This window comes from Athene noctua, chromosome 10 (genome assembly GCF_965140245.1).
Source record: "Athene noctua chromosome 10, bAthNoc1.hap1.1, whole genome shotgun sequence".
In the NCBI taxonomy this organism is placed as follows: domain Eukaryota; kingdom Metazoa; phylum Chordata; class Aves; order Strigiformes; family Strigidae; genus Athene; species Athene noctua.
Window position 1 is genome coordinate 292,756 of NC_134046.1, and position 15,948 is coordinate 308,703.

At 40.1% G+C, this 15,948-nt stretch overlaps 1 protein-coding gene across 11 annotated transcripts in view; it reads left to right on the forward strand.

The window, feature by feature from the left end:
• Positions 1-2,081: 2,081 nt before the first annotated feature.
• NR2C2 (nuclear receptor subfamily 2 group C member 2) overlaps positions 2,082-15,948 on the forward strand; it is a 45,086-nt gene continuing 31,219 nt past the window's right edge. For 6 of the 11 annotated variants that reach the window (XR_012634315.1, XR_012634316.1, XR_012634313.1 and 3 more), the window contains exons 1-2: positions 2,082-2,825; positions 15,487-15,597. Coding sequence is in view for 7 of the 11 variants with exons in the window: in XM_074914696.1 (XP_074770797.1) it covers positions 15,526-15,597 (72 nt within the window). In the remaining 4 variants the exon portion in view is untranslated. Of the gene's footprint in view, positions 2,826-3,992; positions 4,117-6,048; positions 6,133-7,361; positions 7,462-10,964; positions 11,013-15,486; positions 15,598-15,948 lie in introns of those variants that run through there. The other 5 variants (XM_074914699.1, XM_074914700.1, XM_074914697.1 and 2 more) reach the window with 5 other exon arrangements.

Consider the following 15,948-nt stretch of genomic DNA (forward strand, 5'->3'; position numbering starts at 1 on the left):
TTTTCCATATTCTTCTGTTATTTAGTTATTTCTAATAAAATATGCCTGCTCCTTTCACTCTGGTGTCTGAGTTTAATTGGTATCCTTAATCAGCAAAACACATGCCTGTGACAGCCGGTCTTTTTTGTTATCCTACTCCACTAAGCCACCTTGCACAAGTACACATACATTTGGTTGCAAATATACACTGTAATATCAAGACAACACTTTGGAAACCTAAATACCAGTTTATGGAAGCAAGTGTCTACATTTTCACTTGAGCTACCAAATATTAATACCTATGGAAAGGATTAAATTAAAAAAACACCACATCCCCCAAGCACACTCTTGCACACTTCTGAACATGTGGTTCTTGTTGTGTTGTGGAAAAAAGACATCTCCTAAGCAATTACAGAGCAACTACTACAGAAAAGCAAATGCTGAAACAGAAACACCTAGGGTAGTTGTTACTGGGAGCCCTTGAAAAGTCCTGCCTCTCTCTATGCATGAACTGAAAAGCTCAAAATTTTAATCCACCCCATATACTGACAGCCAGAGATCCAAAAAGTAGAAAGGAACATGTTAGCAGCCAAAGCTACAGAAATGCTGAACCTCCCTTTTAAGAAGTGTGGGCAAGATAATTTGCTAGGGAGCAGAAGCAAATGTATTTAAAATATGGGGTTTTTATCAAGGAAAAATAACACACCATTTCCCTGTAGAGCTCAAAATAATCATCACTATAGAGATTTCTATATAAAGCATAAATTTAACTGAAAGTCTACTAATCCTAGTCTACTTCCTCGCCATTCTATATATTCTGATGTTCCTGCTCATAAAGATAATCAAGCTTCTTTATTCATGGTGGGACTCTCCTCTCGTTTGTTCAGCAAGTGACAATCCATCACTGAATAATGCACAACTATTCATAACTGAACATAACGACTGGCAAGAAATACTAGGTCTTGTCAGAATTCTCTGACCGCAAGACTGAAATACTTTTCTACCTAACCATGAATACAGCTGGTGTGAAAATAATTAAAAGAGAAAAAATTGAGATTGATTAAAACATTTTAGGATAGCAAATAAAGGTTCATTTTAAATTTGCTTACAACCATGATCCAACAGATGCACATCTCAGAGTTTAAAGCCAGACTAACAGCAATTTATTCCTAGTTTATTTCACTTTAAAAAGGGTGGGCTTTTTTTCCAAAGCCTCTATTTAAAAAACACACTGTGCTCACAGATGTTGCTCCACAAGTCATTATCCTTGATTTACAACAAGCGAAATATATTCCTACCCTAACAGCCAACCTACTTCTACAGTGAGGCTATTAGGGGAATTTTGAAAAACCTTAAAGGTATCTGTGTTAAAAAAATTTCACAGTATGTTTTATGAAGTAAAAAAATCTGCTTTTGAATGTATATCAATGTCCATATTTTCAGAATTTGAGAATTCTTTATATATTTAACATTACAGTAGAGAACAAACACCTGAGACAGTTTTTGAAATACTTTATTTGTGTATTGCAAACACATCTGTACATCATGTGCTTTAATGTTTTTAACTTCAGTTTTGTGACAGTAAGGCTATAATTCATAGGCGTAGTTCTTGACATCTCATACGCTTGCCCCAAATAGCCAGTTCTAACAACAACAAAAAATCAAATCAGGGTGCTGACTGCAACTGCTAGGCAAGAGCACCCCGTGTCAGTGATCCCTGCCTTCAGCTGCTCTCTCTTCCAAAGGTTTCCTTTCGGGAGTTACTATCACTTCACACCTTCCAGTTCTACTGTTCATCTGACCACTCCTTGAATTAACTTCTGTCAGAATTACTAGACTTAAGAGAAACTTAGTAGGAGCATTAAGATAATTTTGATACAGGCAGGTTAAGAAACAGCTACGCAGTTACGACTGTGAACTGGGGTCAGGGGTCGATACCCACCAGCCTCAGGAGACAAGCCCTGAAGGGTGGTGAGCTCTTAAACCACCTCCGCTGCCCAACCCGGCTCACGCCCACAGTCGCACACCAGGAGTCAGAGCGAGCCTCGCTTACAGCCAGCTCCGCGGGGAGAGCGAGCCCTGCTCAGTGACACCGACTTGCCAAAGGGAAACAAAAGCTCTGGGCAGCCTGGCCGCGGCCTTTGCGGAAGCAGCATCAACTGCAAGCCCGGCTTTGGCTCTGGCTCTTTGGGCAGAGCCGAGATGTCCCCGAACACCGACACCCACCTGTGCACGCACCCAACCGCCTCCCGCCGGCCGCCTCCAGCGGCGGGGAGCCCCGCCGGCCGCCTCGCCAGAGCCGCGGCCGAACCGGGACAGCGCCCTCCCCTCCCGTTCGGCGGAGGGAGCCCGGGCGGGGCGCCCGCCCAGCGCCCGCTCCCGCCGCCCAGAGCCCGTTCCGGGCCCGGCAGCCCCCCGCGCCGGGCGGGCGGCCCCGGCGGCGCGCTGGCCCCGGCGGAGCGCTGGCCCCGGCGGAGCGCTCAGGTAGCCCCTCCCCCGCCGCCGTCCCCGGCCCCGCCCCGCGGGGGGATGGAGGGGGCCGCGGCCGGCCTGGCGCTGGGAAGAGGAAGCGGGGGAACGCTCCCGGGCGGCGGCGGCGGCGGGCGGGGTCACGAACTCTGACCCCTCGCAGGGGCACGGCACACAAAACAAAACACCACCCCCCCGCGCGGCCCCCCGGTACAGCCCCGGCCCCCCCTTCCCCTCCGCGGGCCCCGTTAGCCCCCTCACCGCCGCCGCCCTCACGGGGGGAGGGAGGGCCGCCGCTGGGCACCGTCCCCCAAGGCCGGCCCGCCTGGGCCCGGGTCGGGGTCACCGCCAGGGCACGTTTGGCGCCAGTTCCTGAGGTAAAAATCGTTTTTTAAAATTGAGGCGGCCCGGTTTTCTTTCGTTGGGGCCAGGAAGAGGGAGGGGGCGCGGGGAGGCGGCACCGGGGCCCTGCTCGGGACACCCCCGCGAGCGGCGAAGCGGAGGAGGGGACGGGTAACGCTCGGTTTGAGGGGGGTGGGGGGGTGTTAAGGCTCCGGCGTTCTGCTGGAAAGCGGGACCGGCCGCGCCGCAGGCCGGCCCGAGCTCCGGGGGGAACAGGGAGAGGAGAGGGGAAGAGAGAGGACCATTGTGCGGTGCGGGGTCGATCCGGCGCGGGAGTCCCGTGGCGGAGCCGCTCGGCTGCAGTGGGGGCCGCCTGAGGTCGGAGCCGGTCCGGTCTCGGTGAGAGCAGTCCGCTGTCCGGGGGGTCGCAGGGGCGATGGTCGCGGCGATGCCGAGCTCGGGACACGGACACAGAGAGAGAAGATGGAGTCTGAGCGGGCGGAGGCGGCGGCTTGAACCCGACCCTTTTACCTTTGCCACCGGGAGGGCGGAGGGGAGGGGGCGGCGGGTACTTTGCATACGGGGCTGAGGCCGCCGCCATCTTACCGGCCGCTTCCCTACTGCCGTGCCCGGGCCTCTCCTGGCCTGACATAAGAATGTACCGGAGGGGAGGGGGGCCTAATGGCGGCGGCGACGGCGGCCCCGCCTGGGACTTGGCCGCCAGCCAGCGCCGCCATCTTGTGCTTAGTCGCGTCCCTCGGGTGTTTTCCCTCATACTCGGGAGGCGGGGCCACCCGCCTGACGGGCGGTTCGCTCAGCCAATCGGCGCGGTGCGTGGGAGCGCCGCGTCCCGATGAGGTCATTGGCCGAACGGGGGACGGGCGGGGTGGGGCGTCCTGCGCGCGGGCGGGCCGCGAGCGCGCCGCAGCCAATGGGGGCGGGCGGCAGCGCGGCGGGAAGGGGGCGGCGGGAGCCGGGCGGCGGGGGCGGAGCGGGCCGGAGCCGCTGGCCGGAGGCGCTGGCCGGGCGCGGAGCCCCCGCGCTCTGTCAGGTCGGCCGGTGCGCGGATTCCTGCCGGTTCCCACCGCGGTGACAGCGTAGCGGAGGTTCCCGGCAGAGCCGAGCCTGCGAGCCCCGCCTTTCCTGTCTCCCTCTCCAGGCTCCCGCTGAGGAGAAGCGTGCGGCCTGCTGCCCGCCGCGCTGAGGCACGCGCGCCATGTGAAGAACCCCCTTCCCCTAAGACAAAGGAACAAATTCCAATAAGCTTCATTTGGGCCTTTTGCCATGTCATCCCAGTAGGGCCATACCTGTAGAATATATCAAATGGTGTGTATGACTTTATGCTGAGATTTCACTGCAATTTAGGAAGAGATTAATGATTTTATGCCATATTTTGGACAGCAGTGCATCTATATGTGTGGAGTTGGCTACCACCCTGTTACATTGAAGATATTTTCTGGTGCTCATGGTTTCTCCTTGCAGTTTTCAAGTTTCCCCTATTTTGTTGGTTTGGTGGGGGGTTTTGTGGGTTTTTTGTTGTGTGGGTTTTTTTCCTTATGAACTCTTCCGCTCAGCATTTTCCTTAGGAAGCTGATTGCCTTGTGTCACGTTCTGGGAGCCAACATCATTAACAGGCTTGCTTGGCATGGCTGTGTATGGTCTCTGGGCTTTCAGTTGGATTTGATCAGATAGCCTCAGCTTATTGCTGTTTTGGGAAGGTTGAAAGTAGAAAAAATGTTGGTGGATAACAACACCAACAGCAAATCTGTCAGAGCCTTATCGCAGCAAAGACCTCATTGGGTCTTAGAAAGGTATTCTTCTGAACAAAGTATCTTCAGGACTTCCTTCACCTTAAAGTACTGAAAAAACAGCATGTTAGGAGCATATGGTTATCTTCCTTGCTGAACACTGAAAAGCAGTTACTGAACAACTGGGAAGCCATCCAGCAGCTGCAATATTAAATAGGTCTGGTGGAAATGGTTTATAAGCTTACTGTGCAAGTAGAACACTTGAATAAAAATGACAAGCTGTATGAGAAGCTGGCATAAATACGATTTCCACAGGGAATGTCTCAACTTTGATTATGCATTGTTATGAATACTCTTCCATTGACAAAATAATCTTCACATTTAATTTACCACAGTATGGTTTAATCTTTCTAACAATGAATTTTGACATTTTCAACGTTAGCTTTGTAGAAGTTGCGTTTGAATGGGGGTATGAGGCTAGAGACATGCATGCATTTTTCTGTTACATGTTTAACTATTGTTCATTGTATTTTTTAATTTTATATTTTGCAAGTACCAACAGAAGGTTTTTGGTAAAACATCAGATGGGCAGTATTCAGGAACGCCTTTTCATTACCTACATGTGGTTATAATCTGAACTCTGCCTCTAATAAGAAAGTCAAAATTAAAAGCTGAATGCATGAATTTGAAATCTTAATTAAATTTACCCTTGGAGAAACACAAACCTTATAATAATCACTTAAAATATACTGGAAGTGGTTTTTTCTTGTTTCTTCCTTTTCCTGTTCACTTCATCTTTTTTCTTTTTAAACCCTGAAGAGCATAAAGTTGAAGGTACAGACACAGCAGGATGAAACAATTCTGCAGTATTTTCTCCTCAGAGTGACAATACTATCACATTATAATTAAAAAATAGTTTAGATAATAGAAAATACATTTTGGACGTAACAGTTTATTTCTCTTATTGTGCAAGATTACCATGAGTATGGATGAACATGGCAGTTTGATGGAACGCCTTAATAAAAATTTGCTCAAAACAGCATTCTTTGATTGCTGTTTCCTTGTGCAACACATAATGTAACAGCAGTATAAGCTTTCTCTTCCCTTGAGGTGAGGAAAGTGCCTTAGAGATCTGTGAATTCCACAGACCGCATCAGTAATTGACACTCAAATTAGTCCTTTCTAATTTGTGAAATTAACATATCTTTTTTGCAGCATAAATAATAGAGTAAAAATAGTATATTAGAGGCATTATAAAGTAAAATAACTATGTGCCTCAGCTTTTTGAACAGTATGGCTCCAGTATGCATGTGTATATGTACCTGTATGCGTGTGTATATATATGTGTGCGCACGCACACACACACGCATCCATGGTATATTTTCTTATTTGTCAGATATGCCAAACAGTATTGTAAATTATCAAAAAGTCATATCAGAGATTTCTTTAATAAGAAGAAAAAAACGTAACTTTTGTGCCTGATGGAAGTTGCTGGCATCTTTTCAAACAGGTTCTCTAATGATCTTGTTTCACCATGACAACCAATATGGAGGTGCTGGCTCAGCAGGTAGTGGAGACTCAGCAGGTGGCTGAGGTGAGTGACAGATGATATCACAACAGTTGGTATATGAGCTTTTGAAATGAAAAACGTATTAGGGAGTCCTTGCTGTTTACAATTAGGCATAAATGGAACAGAAAATCTTTATAGAATAGTATTGCTTTACATTTGGGGACAAACAAGGAACCAGTGCAATCTGTATGTGGTTTGTTCAGCATGAACTGTAGAGAAACTTGGCTGTATTATGAATTGTTTAAAAAAATTAATACAACAGAATTTCTGATCCTTTGATTATTAGCTTGGCCATTTTGGACATGAAAGGTTTCTGCTCATTTCTTGAGTTGTCAACTAAATCCAGAACAGGGTTTGAAGTTACCTGTTTACTTATGCACTATACTGAATTTACAATAGGGTGACTAATTGAAATCAGTCTTTATATTTTCTGCCAACACGTATGATACAAAGAGCACAAAATCTATTTAAGGTGTTATTAAGTGATGTCTTGTTTTCATGTATATTCACTGAAGCATGAATGCTCAGCTAAAATGTCTAAATCAGCTGATAAACATTGAAACTGCATGTGATCATGGCCATAGAAAAGAACCTATTTATCTCCCTCAGTATGCAAACTTCAGTCAAAAAATAAACTAGAATTTGTCTGTTTAAAATTATTTGGTTTAATGTCCTTTAAATTTACTATGATTTATTGTATGATTACATAATTAAGGGATTTCATAAATAATGAAGGGCAAGTAGGCTAAGAGACCTCTGTAGACAAGGCCACTTTTCATACATTAGTTCAGGGATGGGTTTTGCCCTATTGAACTAAGGTTACACCTGGGTATTAAAAAATTCTTTTAGTTAAAGAAGAAGCTCTATATATGAAGGAAATATGTGTGTCATTGTGTTTTCAGAAATGGATTTGAGAATTCATTCTTAGAGCAACTTTTTTCTAAAAAAAATTTGGTTCTTTTTAAATAGTGTGGAAAATGGCCTGTTGAGTATCCTGGAAATAACATCTAAGGAGTAGTTTTAAAAAATTCTAACATTTCCCACTGAAAACTGACAAGTGAATCTGCACTCTAGTTTGCTATACCAGGTACCAATTTGGTAAGCTGCATTTTTTAAAAACACTTCCAAACAAATTGGAAATAAAAACCTGTAACAGAAATACTGGCAAACCTTATACTATTTTCATAGAACTTGAGTGCTATAATCACATCTAAGGCACATAAAATATGTGACATTTGTAATTCCTCGTGCAGGAAATGCACCGTGGTAACATAGTGTGATGGTTGTATCTTGCCACTGGAGAGATCGCTCCATCTCAAGAGTGTATGAAGCTCTGTGATTTCTTCCTGGCCGGTGGGTAAATAGAGGGCTTCATCTCTTTATAGTATTCAACTCCTCCTTAAATTATATGCCTGTCCACTGCATAACACCATGAAAACTTTGTTCATGGAAAAACAGTTATGAGCGGCATTATCTCATTAAGAATTAATTAATGCTGTGACCGTGTTAACATTGAACCATTTCTTTATGAATGGCTGGCTGCCTGCTATTTGTGTCTTCTGTCAGATACAGTTTTTAATACAGGTAAATATGTTACTAGTTTTCTTGAAGTATGCTAAATTCTGTATTTGTACTCACTGCTTCTTAGAGAAAATGTAGCATGAAACTTGGCACTGGCTTTAGAGGGGCTTTTTCAGAATATCATTAATCATGCACCGAATTTGAAGTTCTAAATGATGAGAAGACAAGCTGCGAACAGGGTAACTTAATGCAGATATCGGCAGGTTTAGCTATATCTGCATCATTTTTGCTATGTAATTGCCACGTATGTAGTGTATGGGTTTGTTGAGAACTATGATACCAAGCACCAAATCAGACTGCCATGCAAGTAGGCCGTATGTTATTTTTCTTTCTTGAGCAATAGTTCATCAGGTTTATTTTCCATGAAACTGTGAATGTAGCACAGAAGTTACTGAGTGCGCTCCAGCATTGCATGTATTTTTGTACTTATTCTATTTTTGGGACTTTGTAAAATTGTCTTTATAATGGTTTCACTGCTGTTGCTTGCTTCTGCTTTATAGCAGTGTTGCTTGTTGCATTTTTCCAACTGTGTGTTTCTGAACAGATTGGGTGAGAGTGTTCCATTTTTAGTGTCTGCAGTTGCCTTTACTAACAGTTTGTGAGGCTGGAGGACATAGAGCAGTTAGGGGATTCAGAGAGAATTTCAACACTTCTTCCCCATTCTGAGTAGCTTCTGAAAAGCATAAAAAATACTTTAGCCTTAATGCAAAAATAAATAACACTGCTTTTCTCAAGTATTTATTTAGTACTGGTGCTGCACAATATATCAGTGGCCCAGCTTCAGTCCCAGCACCAACTTAGATTAGATTTGTATATTGTTTAATAAGAAAGTATTTGGTTAAACTACAAATGCGTTCTTCTGTGGTGGATCTGAATTTTATCTGTCATTCTACCAAGGGCCCAAGTGGTCAGGACGGTTAATTCCAAAGAGTATTACTGAAACTTTTTTTAGATATATCTTACATCTGTGAAAGAAATACATTTGGACATTTCCATTCCAGGCAATAAATAATTTTTTCTTAAAAGCCTATTATTAATTTAATAGCTAAAGAAGTTCATTAGGAAAAATATCTATAGAAAAATAAATCTGATTTCATTTGAGAGGTAGCATTTTTTATGGTGTAAAACTTGGTACCATATTTTTCATTGAAATTATTTACTGTTTTATGAGAAAAAACTTGTAAAAATAGTTTCAGTTTCTGTGTGCAGTTGAACATATCTGGTCTGTGATTGCTTAACTATGCCTTACTTTGATTTCTCTTCTCTTTTATATACTAATAATAATTCTGAAATTGGTTGTTGCTTAGTGAGAACTGACTGGTTTATTCAAGCAATACAATTACTTGGGCTTTTAGTGGTGTGAATATAGAAAATGTTCTTTTACTTAAGTTAGAGGAGCTTAGAGGCTTTAAAAATTCCTGCATTATGTCGCCAATTGTTTATTCCTTTAATGTATTTATCAGATACTGCTTTCATAATCAGTGTGGTAGTGAGGAAATAAGCTATAGAAAGTGTTGAAAATTTGGTTACTAAGTACAGAAATTTATTAGATATATACATCTGCTCATACAAACACCCCTACACACACAGATATGTGTGTACACTGGGCAAGTCAGTTTAGTAAATCAGTATGTGACTTGACTGTAGCTATGAAGAAACCCTATTTGTTTCAGAGGACATATAAAAAATAATGGAATGTCTAGAGCTTAGCTTCAAACTATCAATTTTATATACATATACAGATTTTATATATACCTATATATTGGAGATTTAATATAATATGATTGCAATTAAAATGTATAATCAAAGTGAACTACTGAAAAATTACAGAACAAAATCAGAATAAATAAATCAATATACATTTTATATATGTACATTTTAATTTTGCTAGTTTGTCTTTTGATTCAGGAAACAAGCAACTTTTAGTCTTTTTTTTCTATGTGTTTTGATATCACTTCTGCTTAAGTGTTAGAAGGGTTCTGCCTTCTCTTTGCAATAGAGCTATTCCAAACTTCAGAGTTGGGAAGTCTACTTCAGAACAGAGGGTTATGTAGTAATAAAGCATTATTATATTCAGGATTTGGATTTTGTTCCAGGAAAGACAGCTGCTCATAAAGTATCGTAAACGACTTTACTGAATGAATTGGACAAATAAAAGCCTAGAGTGACAGGGCTAAACGTGGTGTCAAATAAGCACAAGGAAAATCCAACTAAAATTTCATTGGGTTTTCTCACGTCTCAGTTTCCCTCCAGAAGATCACAGTTGACCTAACATTTACATTGTACCCATGCTGTAAATACAGTCCTGTAGTTACAGGCGTTATTCATAGAAATTATTTTTAGAGTTGTACAATGGATAATTGTTATTTTTCTATCAAGTAAAGTAATTTCAATACTGAGCACATTTCTGTGCTAGGGTGGGGTCCTTGAAGTTAAAAGAAAATACCAGTGCTACTTAAAGTTGCCTAGGTCATGCATTTGTGGCATAAGGCCTTGTAGTGGAGGGAGGCATTGTTTACTGATGTAAAACTTGTCAAGCATGTGGTCATTTTTCTCAAAACTTCACATACCATAACTTTAACAAATTTCACTTTCTAAGAATTTAAAAATATTTTCTGTTTTCACCCATTTGTCAGCCATCACTGCAGCCTCATATGAATGTTTTGTTAAGGAATTTAAGTGATCACATGTGTGTTGTGAACTTCCTGGAAGAATTCTTAAGTGTATTAAGACTGATTATGCTACTTCATATTTGAGGGCCCTGGACTAGTTTAGAAAGGCCTATGTTCCTTTAAATACATTAGCTTAATGAACTTTAAGGCTAAAGATGCTTCACAGGGAATGTGGTGGATTTTCCTTTTAATTTTGCTGATTTGAAAGTAATTCAAGATACAGGCAAACTCTTTCCTTGTGTTTCTTTTTGCTGTTTTACAGTTCACAGAGAGTGAGCAGATTGAGGGGCTTAGCAGAGAACAGGGGGAGAGGAAAGCTTGATAACCTGGGACTATCTTCCCCAGGTGAAATTAATCTTACTGTTAGACAAACTCCTTCAGCAGCTGGCAAAACAGCAGGAACATGTCGATTCTGCTTCCTTGGTTACAGGGAGTGATAGTGTACTTGACCTTCAGAGGAGCAGGGTCACAGAGAGGGCATTTTAAAACAATACTGGCTGCTTTCTGTGATTGGAATCCTCAGTAATGGAGACGGGATGAAAATATCTCTGATCTGACTGAAAGTGACCTCGACATTTCTCTCGGATTGTTTTGCCCTCAGAGGTTTGCTGAGGAAAAATGTAAATAAGACTGCAGGAGGAATTTGACACTGTAAGTACTAGAGTCTGTGCAGTGTACAGCTAGGGAGCTCTAGGAAAGAAACCATACTCAGTGCATTAAAGAACATTATTTTTCCCCTGTCTTTTAAAATGAGTGTATTTGATGTGTTTTGTGTAGGGACATAAGGGGGGTTTGAGCTCTTTTACATATTACATTTTCTGACTCTGTCTGAGCCACAGCGTTAGGGGTTACTTTTAGAGAATTGTTGATTAAGCCTCGGTAAAACGTGGTGCGCTGAAGTTTTCTATGATATATGGCCTACTTTGTTTCTTTCCTCATCTATTGAAGAGGTTATCATTTGAGACTCCTTCCAGTCTTAAAGAAATGAAAGTGTATTTGATTTTTAAAAATATATTAGAATTACAGAAATGTACCATTATTGACTTTGGAGGACTAGGTTTTTGCGTGTGCAGCTTCCAAAACAGTTGCTTTAAAGATTATATGGGTTTCACGGTGTCATGTTTCTTCTGAACAACAGATCAAAATAGTCAATGTTATGTTTAATCCTGTAAGTGAACCTAATATAATGCTAAACTGTATAATCTTCCTGATATGAGTACTTACAAGCCATTTGCTTCCAGAATACTTTGATTCAATTTATTTGGGAGTGTAATTAATGATAACTTAATTTTTCCTATAGTATTTCTTTAAGCTGTCTGAAGTAAACCTTTTAAATCTCTGATAGAACTTTGAGTGTTGCATACTTTTGGACTACTATTTTTTTTTTTTCTTTTTTTATATTTTTACTTAAGAAGTCAAACTTGGTGCGATTGATTGGGTAGGACCATAATAAAGCATCACATATTTATCTGTCCTGATCCTTTGTAGATGTGTGACAATGCCCAAGGTAGAAACTTAATTTTCTGTCATTTTGTTTTGACAGCTTTTTTGCTCCTCAGTCTTTGTAAATATGTTCACTTTTTGCATTTGATTTATTTACCATGGTTGTTCTGTTGTGAACCAATGGCATGTGTATTCAGTCTGGAAAATAAATTGAGATTTTTAGTAGCAGTCAGAAATGTAAACCTGTTCTTGTTCCCCTGAGTATTAAGTAGGCAAGCCTAAAATAAGGTGAAGTTTTGCATTTCAGAGTCCTACACCATCCTGAGTGTGTATGCATGTTAATAAGGTATAAAAATAAATTATATGTGCATAGTGAAGCATTTATTGGTATTAGACAAGTTATTCTTCATTGGTACACCATATCTTCTAAGCCAAGAGAAAACTAAAATAGTGCCTGATTTCAGTTTAATAAATACATGTTCTTGAATATTCAGACATGAAAATGACATATCAGCATGTAATGGCAGCAGGTTTCAAACTTACCTAACGTTATAGAGGACTTGCTGTTAGACTTAAGATATCCAACTAGTCATCAGTGAGGATGAGAAATAACTCGTGCTACAGGAGACTGGAGTTGATCAGTCAAAATACTCTTTGTGTGAGGATGTGGTCCATTCTGTAAAAACTGAGGAAGTGTTCTAAAGCATAAAGCACTAGTTTTCATATTGACATAGTACCTGGAACCACTGTTGTACACTAGGACCCCTTCACAGCAGGTACTTTACAAATCCAGAAAAAAGAAACGGTTGTTTAGTTCCCAAATATTTCAAGAAGAATTTTAGTGCAACTACCATATATATACTGGCATTCTTTTTATAAGCTGCTATAAATCCTTGAACAACATGGAAAAATAGTTCTATTTATTTTCAAGCTGCCTGAAGTGCATTGTGGTGTAACATTCAAAAATGCTTCAAAAAAAGGCTAAGGATTTTGTAATTGAAGGTGAAAGAATTGGAAGACAGTTTTAGAACATCTTCTTGTTCTGATTTAAACTTTTCAAAGGGTGCATAGCTTAGATAATAATTTGGCATGGAAGATAAGGAGATCATTGTTCAAATGTGTCCTCTAAGAGTCTTGGTTTTGGAAGTCTTGTTTTTTTTCTCATCTTGTTTTCCGCTGCTGGATGCCTTGTATCCTCCAATAATTAGAAGATTCTACTATTCCTACATCTCTCCTGTACATTTTCCTCATTTATCATGCAACTTTTGTGACCTGTGTGTGAAAGATAGTTAGAGATGGTATATCCGATTTAGGTTTTACTTTTACAGTACGTGGGACTGCTTATGGTACAATAGGAGAGTAGCACACTATGGCTTCATGAAGTGCTGTGGATTTTAACACCTTTGCTTCTCCAAAGAGACTGAAATAATTTTTCCTTGCTATCAAAACTGGTTTTTCTTTCTTTACATCACAGATGAACTTTTTAGTATATTAAACAAGAAAACTTAAAAAATCAAGATTTTTCCATTCAATCTTATATAATTACTAAATGGACACTACCCTGTTGTCCAGCTGTATAGGTTTTCATAAGTAAATCATTCTAAGATTGTTTAAAAGAGGATTTAATAAAAACAACTTGTGAGCTTCTTGGGTTTGGCCATGTCGCTGCAGATACTAATCTGATACTCTCAAATTGCCGTATAGAGTGCAGTTATTGTAATCGGTCATACACTAAACACAGTCCTATAGATTCTCCAATATAAATGTGCATTTAGGAGGTATCTGTGAAAAATCAAATTATTGTTTACCATCAAAAGTATTGTAAATGATACCATTTACAATATAAAATTATTTTAAATTATGAAATTGTAAAATATGTTTTAAAATGTAAGTATTTAGCATTAGGCAGACTTACATAAAAGTCTAGGCTGCAAAGTCACTGATAGAACATTTTTCAAAAAAACAGAGTTTTGGCCTAGATGTGTTGTTTTCAAATAAGTAGTTAAGGGTTAAACTGAGTGTAGAAGAAATCCGTAGTGCCATATTCTGTTCATTCTGTATAGAGTACATCACTGCAGTATTTTATTCCAGTTGAAATGGAATGTCTGTGTAAATTTATATCGTATTGTTAGAATTTGCAGTGCTTGTTATTCAGATATGCTGCATTTGTAAAATTTGCTGTTAGCAGTCTTTTAAATATTATTGTGGTTTTCCATTATTTTATATAGTAACTTTCAATAAAGAATGTGACAGAAAAAGTATCCGTGTTGTGCTGTTGACTGCAGACAGTAATGTCACCTCTGGAGTTGCTGTAATCTTGTGTATGCTGACTGTTCAAGTATTTTGGCAACTTTTTTGAAAATACTGGTGAACAAATGCAGTGTATGGCTTTAGAACCAAATTAATCTCCTTGGTTTTGAATTTTCTCACAAAACATTGAGCCATGTGACAGACTAGTAACTTGTAAAATGCACAAAGAAAGCAGAGCTTTTGTAATGAGTACAACACAAATAAGCCTATGTAATTTTCTTCTAAGTTGCTATATTAGAAGTAGCAGAATGATTCAGCTTTCCCTCTCCTCTGTTGCAAGGGATGTTTTTCAAACTCTCTGTAGGTATTCAGAACTATATTTGCATTATAGTTTGGTGCTCTAGAAAGATAGAGAATAGAACAACAGTAATACTCAGTTGTAGTGCCAAATTTAATCTGTCATGCCAGCGAAATCCTCACTAGAATAACAAGACTTAACTGAATACACCTGAATACATGATGAATATATTGGCGATGTGTTGAGCATGGATTGCAGAAAGAATCTGCACCACTTCGAAGCAGGAAAAAGAGAAATTGGGGGACAATAAAAAAGGGGGAAAGATATGAGCACACTGAATAACTGGAATTCTCTTTTATTCTACTGTCTAAAACGCAGATATCCAGATAACCAGCCATCTTACTTTTAACTTTTCACTTTAAAAATACTTATTGGACAGTTAAAATTGTTGTTCTACTAGGAAAAAACAGCAATTTCATTTTTTAAGTGAGCTGCATAGACACCACACTTTCATAAGGCTTCATAGATAAAATAAGGTCACAGACATAAAAATTAAAGCCCAGTTTGGTCAGATAGTTCTGTGCACTCTTCCACCAGATTCCATATATCTCTTCTCCCTTCTGTGTTCCTGGGGTTTAGGACATTTTTATTTAGGGGCCTAGAGAAAGCTTTTATAAGTCTGGGCTGCCTGAAAATTAAAAAAAGTAGTTCATAAAATACTTTAAAATTATTAAAAGGTGAAATATTTAACATACATTATTGTGTATACGGTATATTTTGTTCTACAGAAGCCAAAAATGAAGCAAATATATAATGAAAAGTTGAAAAAAGTATTTCTGCACTTCTGTAAACTGAAGGATCACATAGTAAATGCCCAGTGATTTATTTGGGGGGAGTAGTTGTGGGGTTGGTGTGGTTTTGTGGTTTTGATCATCTATCAGATTCATTCTATTCCCCCAAAAAGCCAACATTCTGATAATTTAATGAAAACAAATCCAAGTTGGTTTAATGACTGTAACCTTTCCAATTAATGTCGGTTCTATGCTACAGGACCATCTGATCTTTAATAAATATATGTATTTTTAAGTGTTCAGTACTGTAACAGTAAATGAAAATTCTGTATGTTATTTACAGGTGCAGACTGTTCAGACTTCACTATCTGAATCTCCAGTGATGACCAGCCCTTCCCAACGTATCCAGATAATTTCCACAGACTCCTCTGTAGCTTCACCACAACGCATTCAGGTAAAAATCCATTGATTAAGTAGCTAACTATTACTTTTTTTTTTTCTCCTCCTCCCACTTAGGTTTATAAAAAAGTATACCAAAGTGTATGGAGGACTTCCTTAAATTTTGTGAGAACAGATAATTTTTAGTGCGAACTAAAACTCTACTGCCTCTGCATGTATTTAGTGACTAGTTGGCTGTAAATGATAATTGTATTGATGATGTAGTCAGTGAGGAATATTTGCAGAGGTTAAACTTAGCCTACGTTTACAAATCTGCTGAGCTCTAGCCATAGCAAATGGCAGACATTGTCAACAGAACACCTAAGATTATCTCCAAGGGCATTCTTCTCTCTCACGTTTAGGAGCC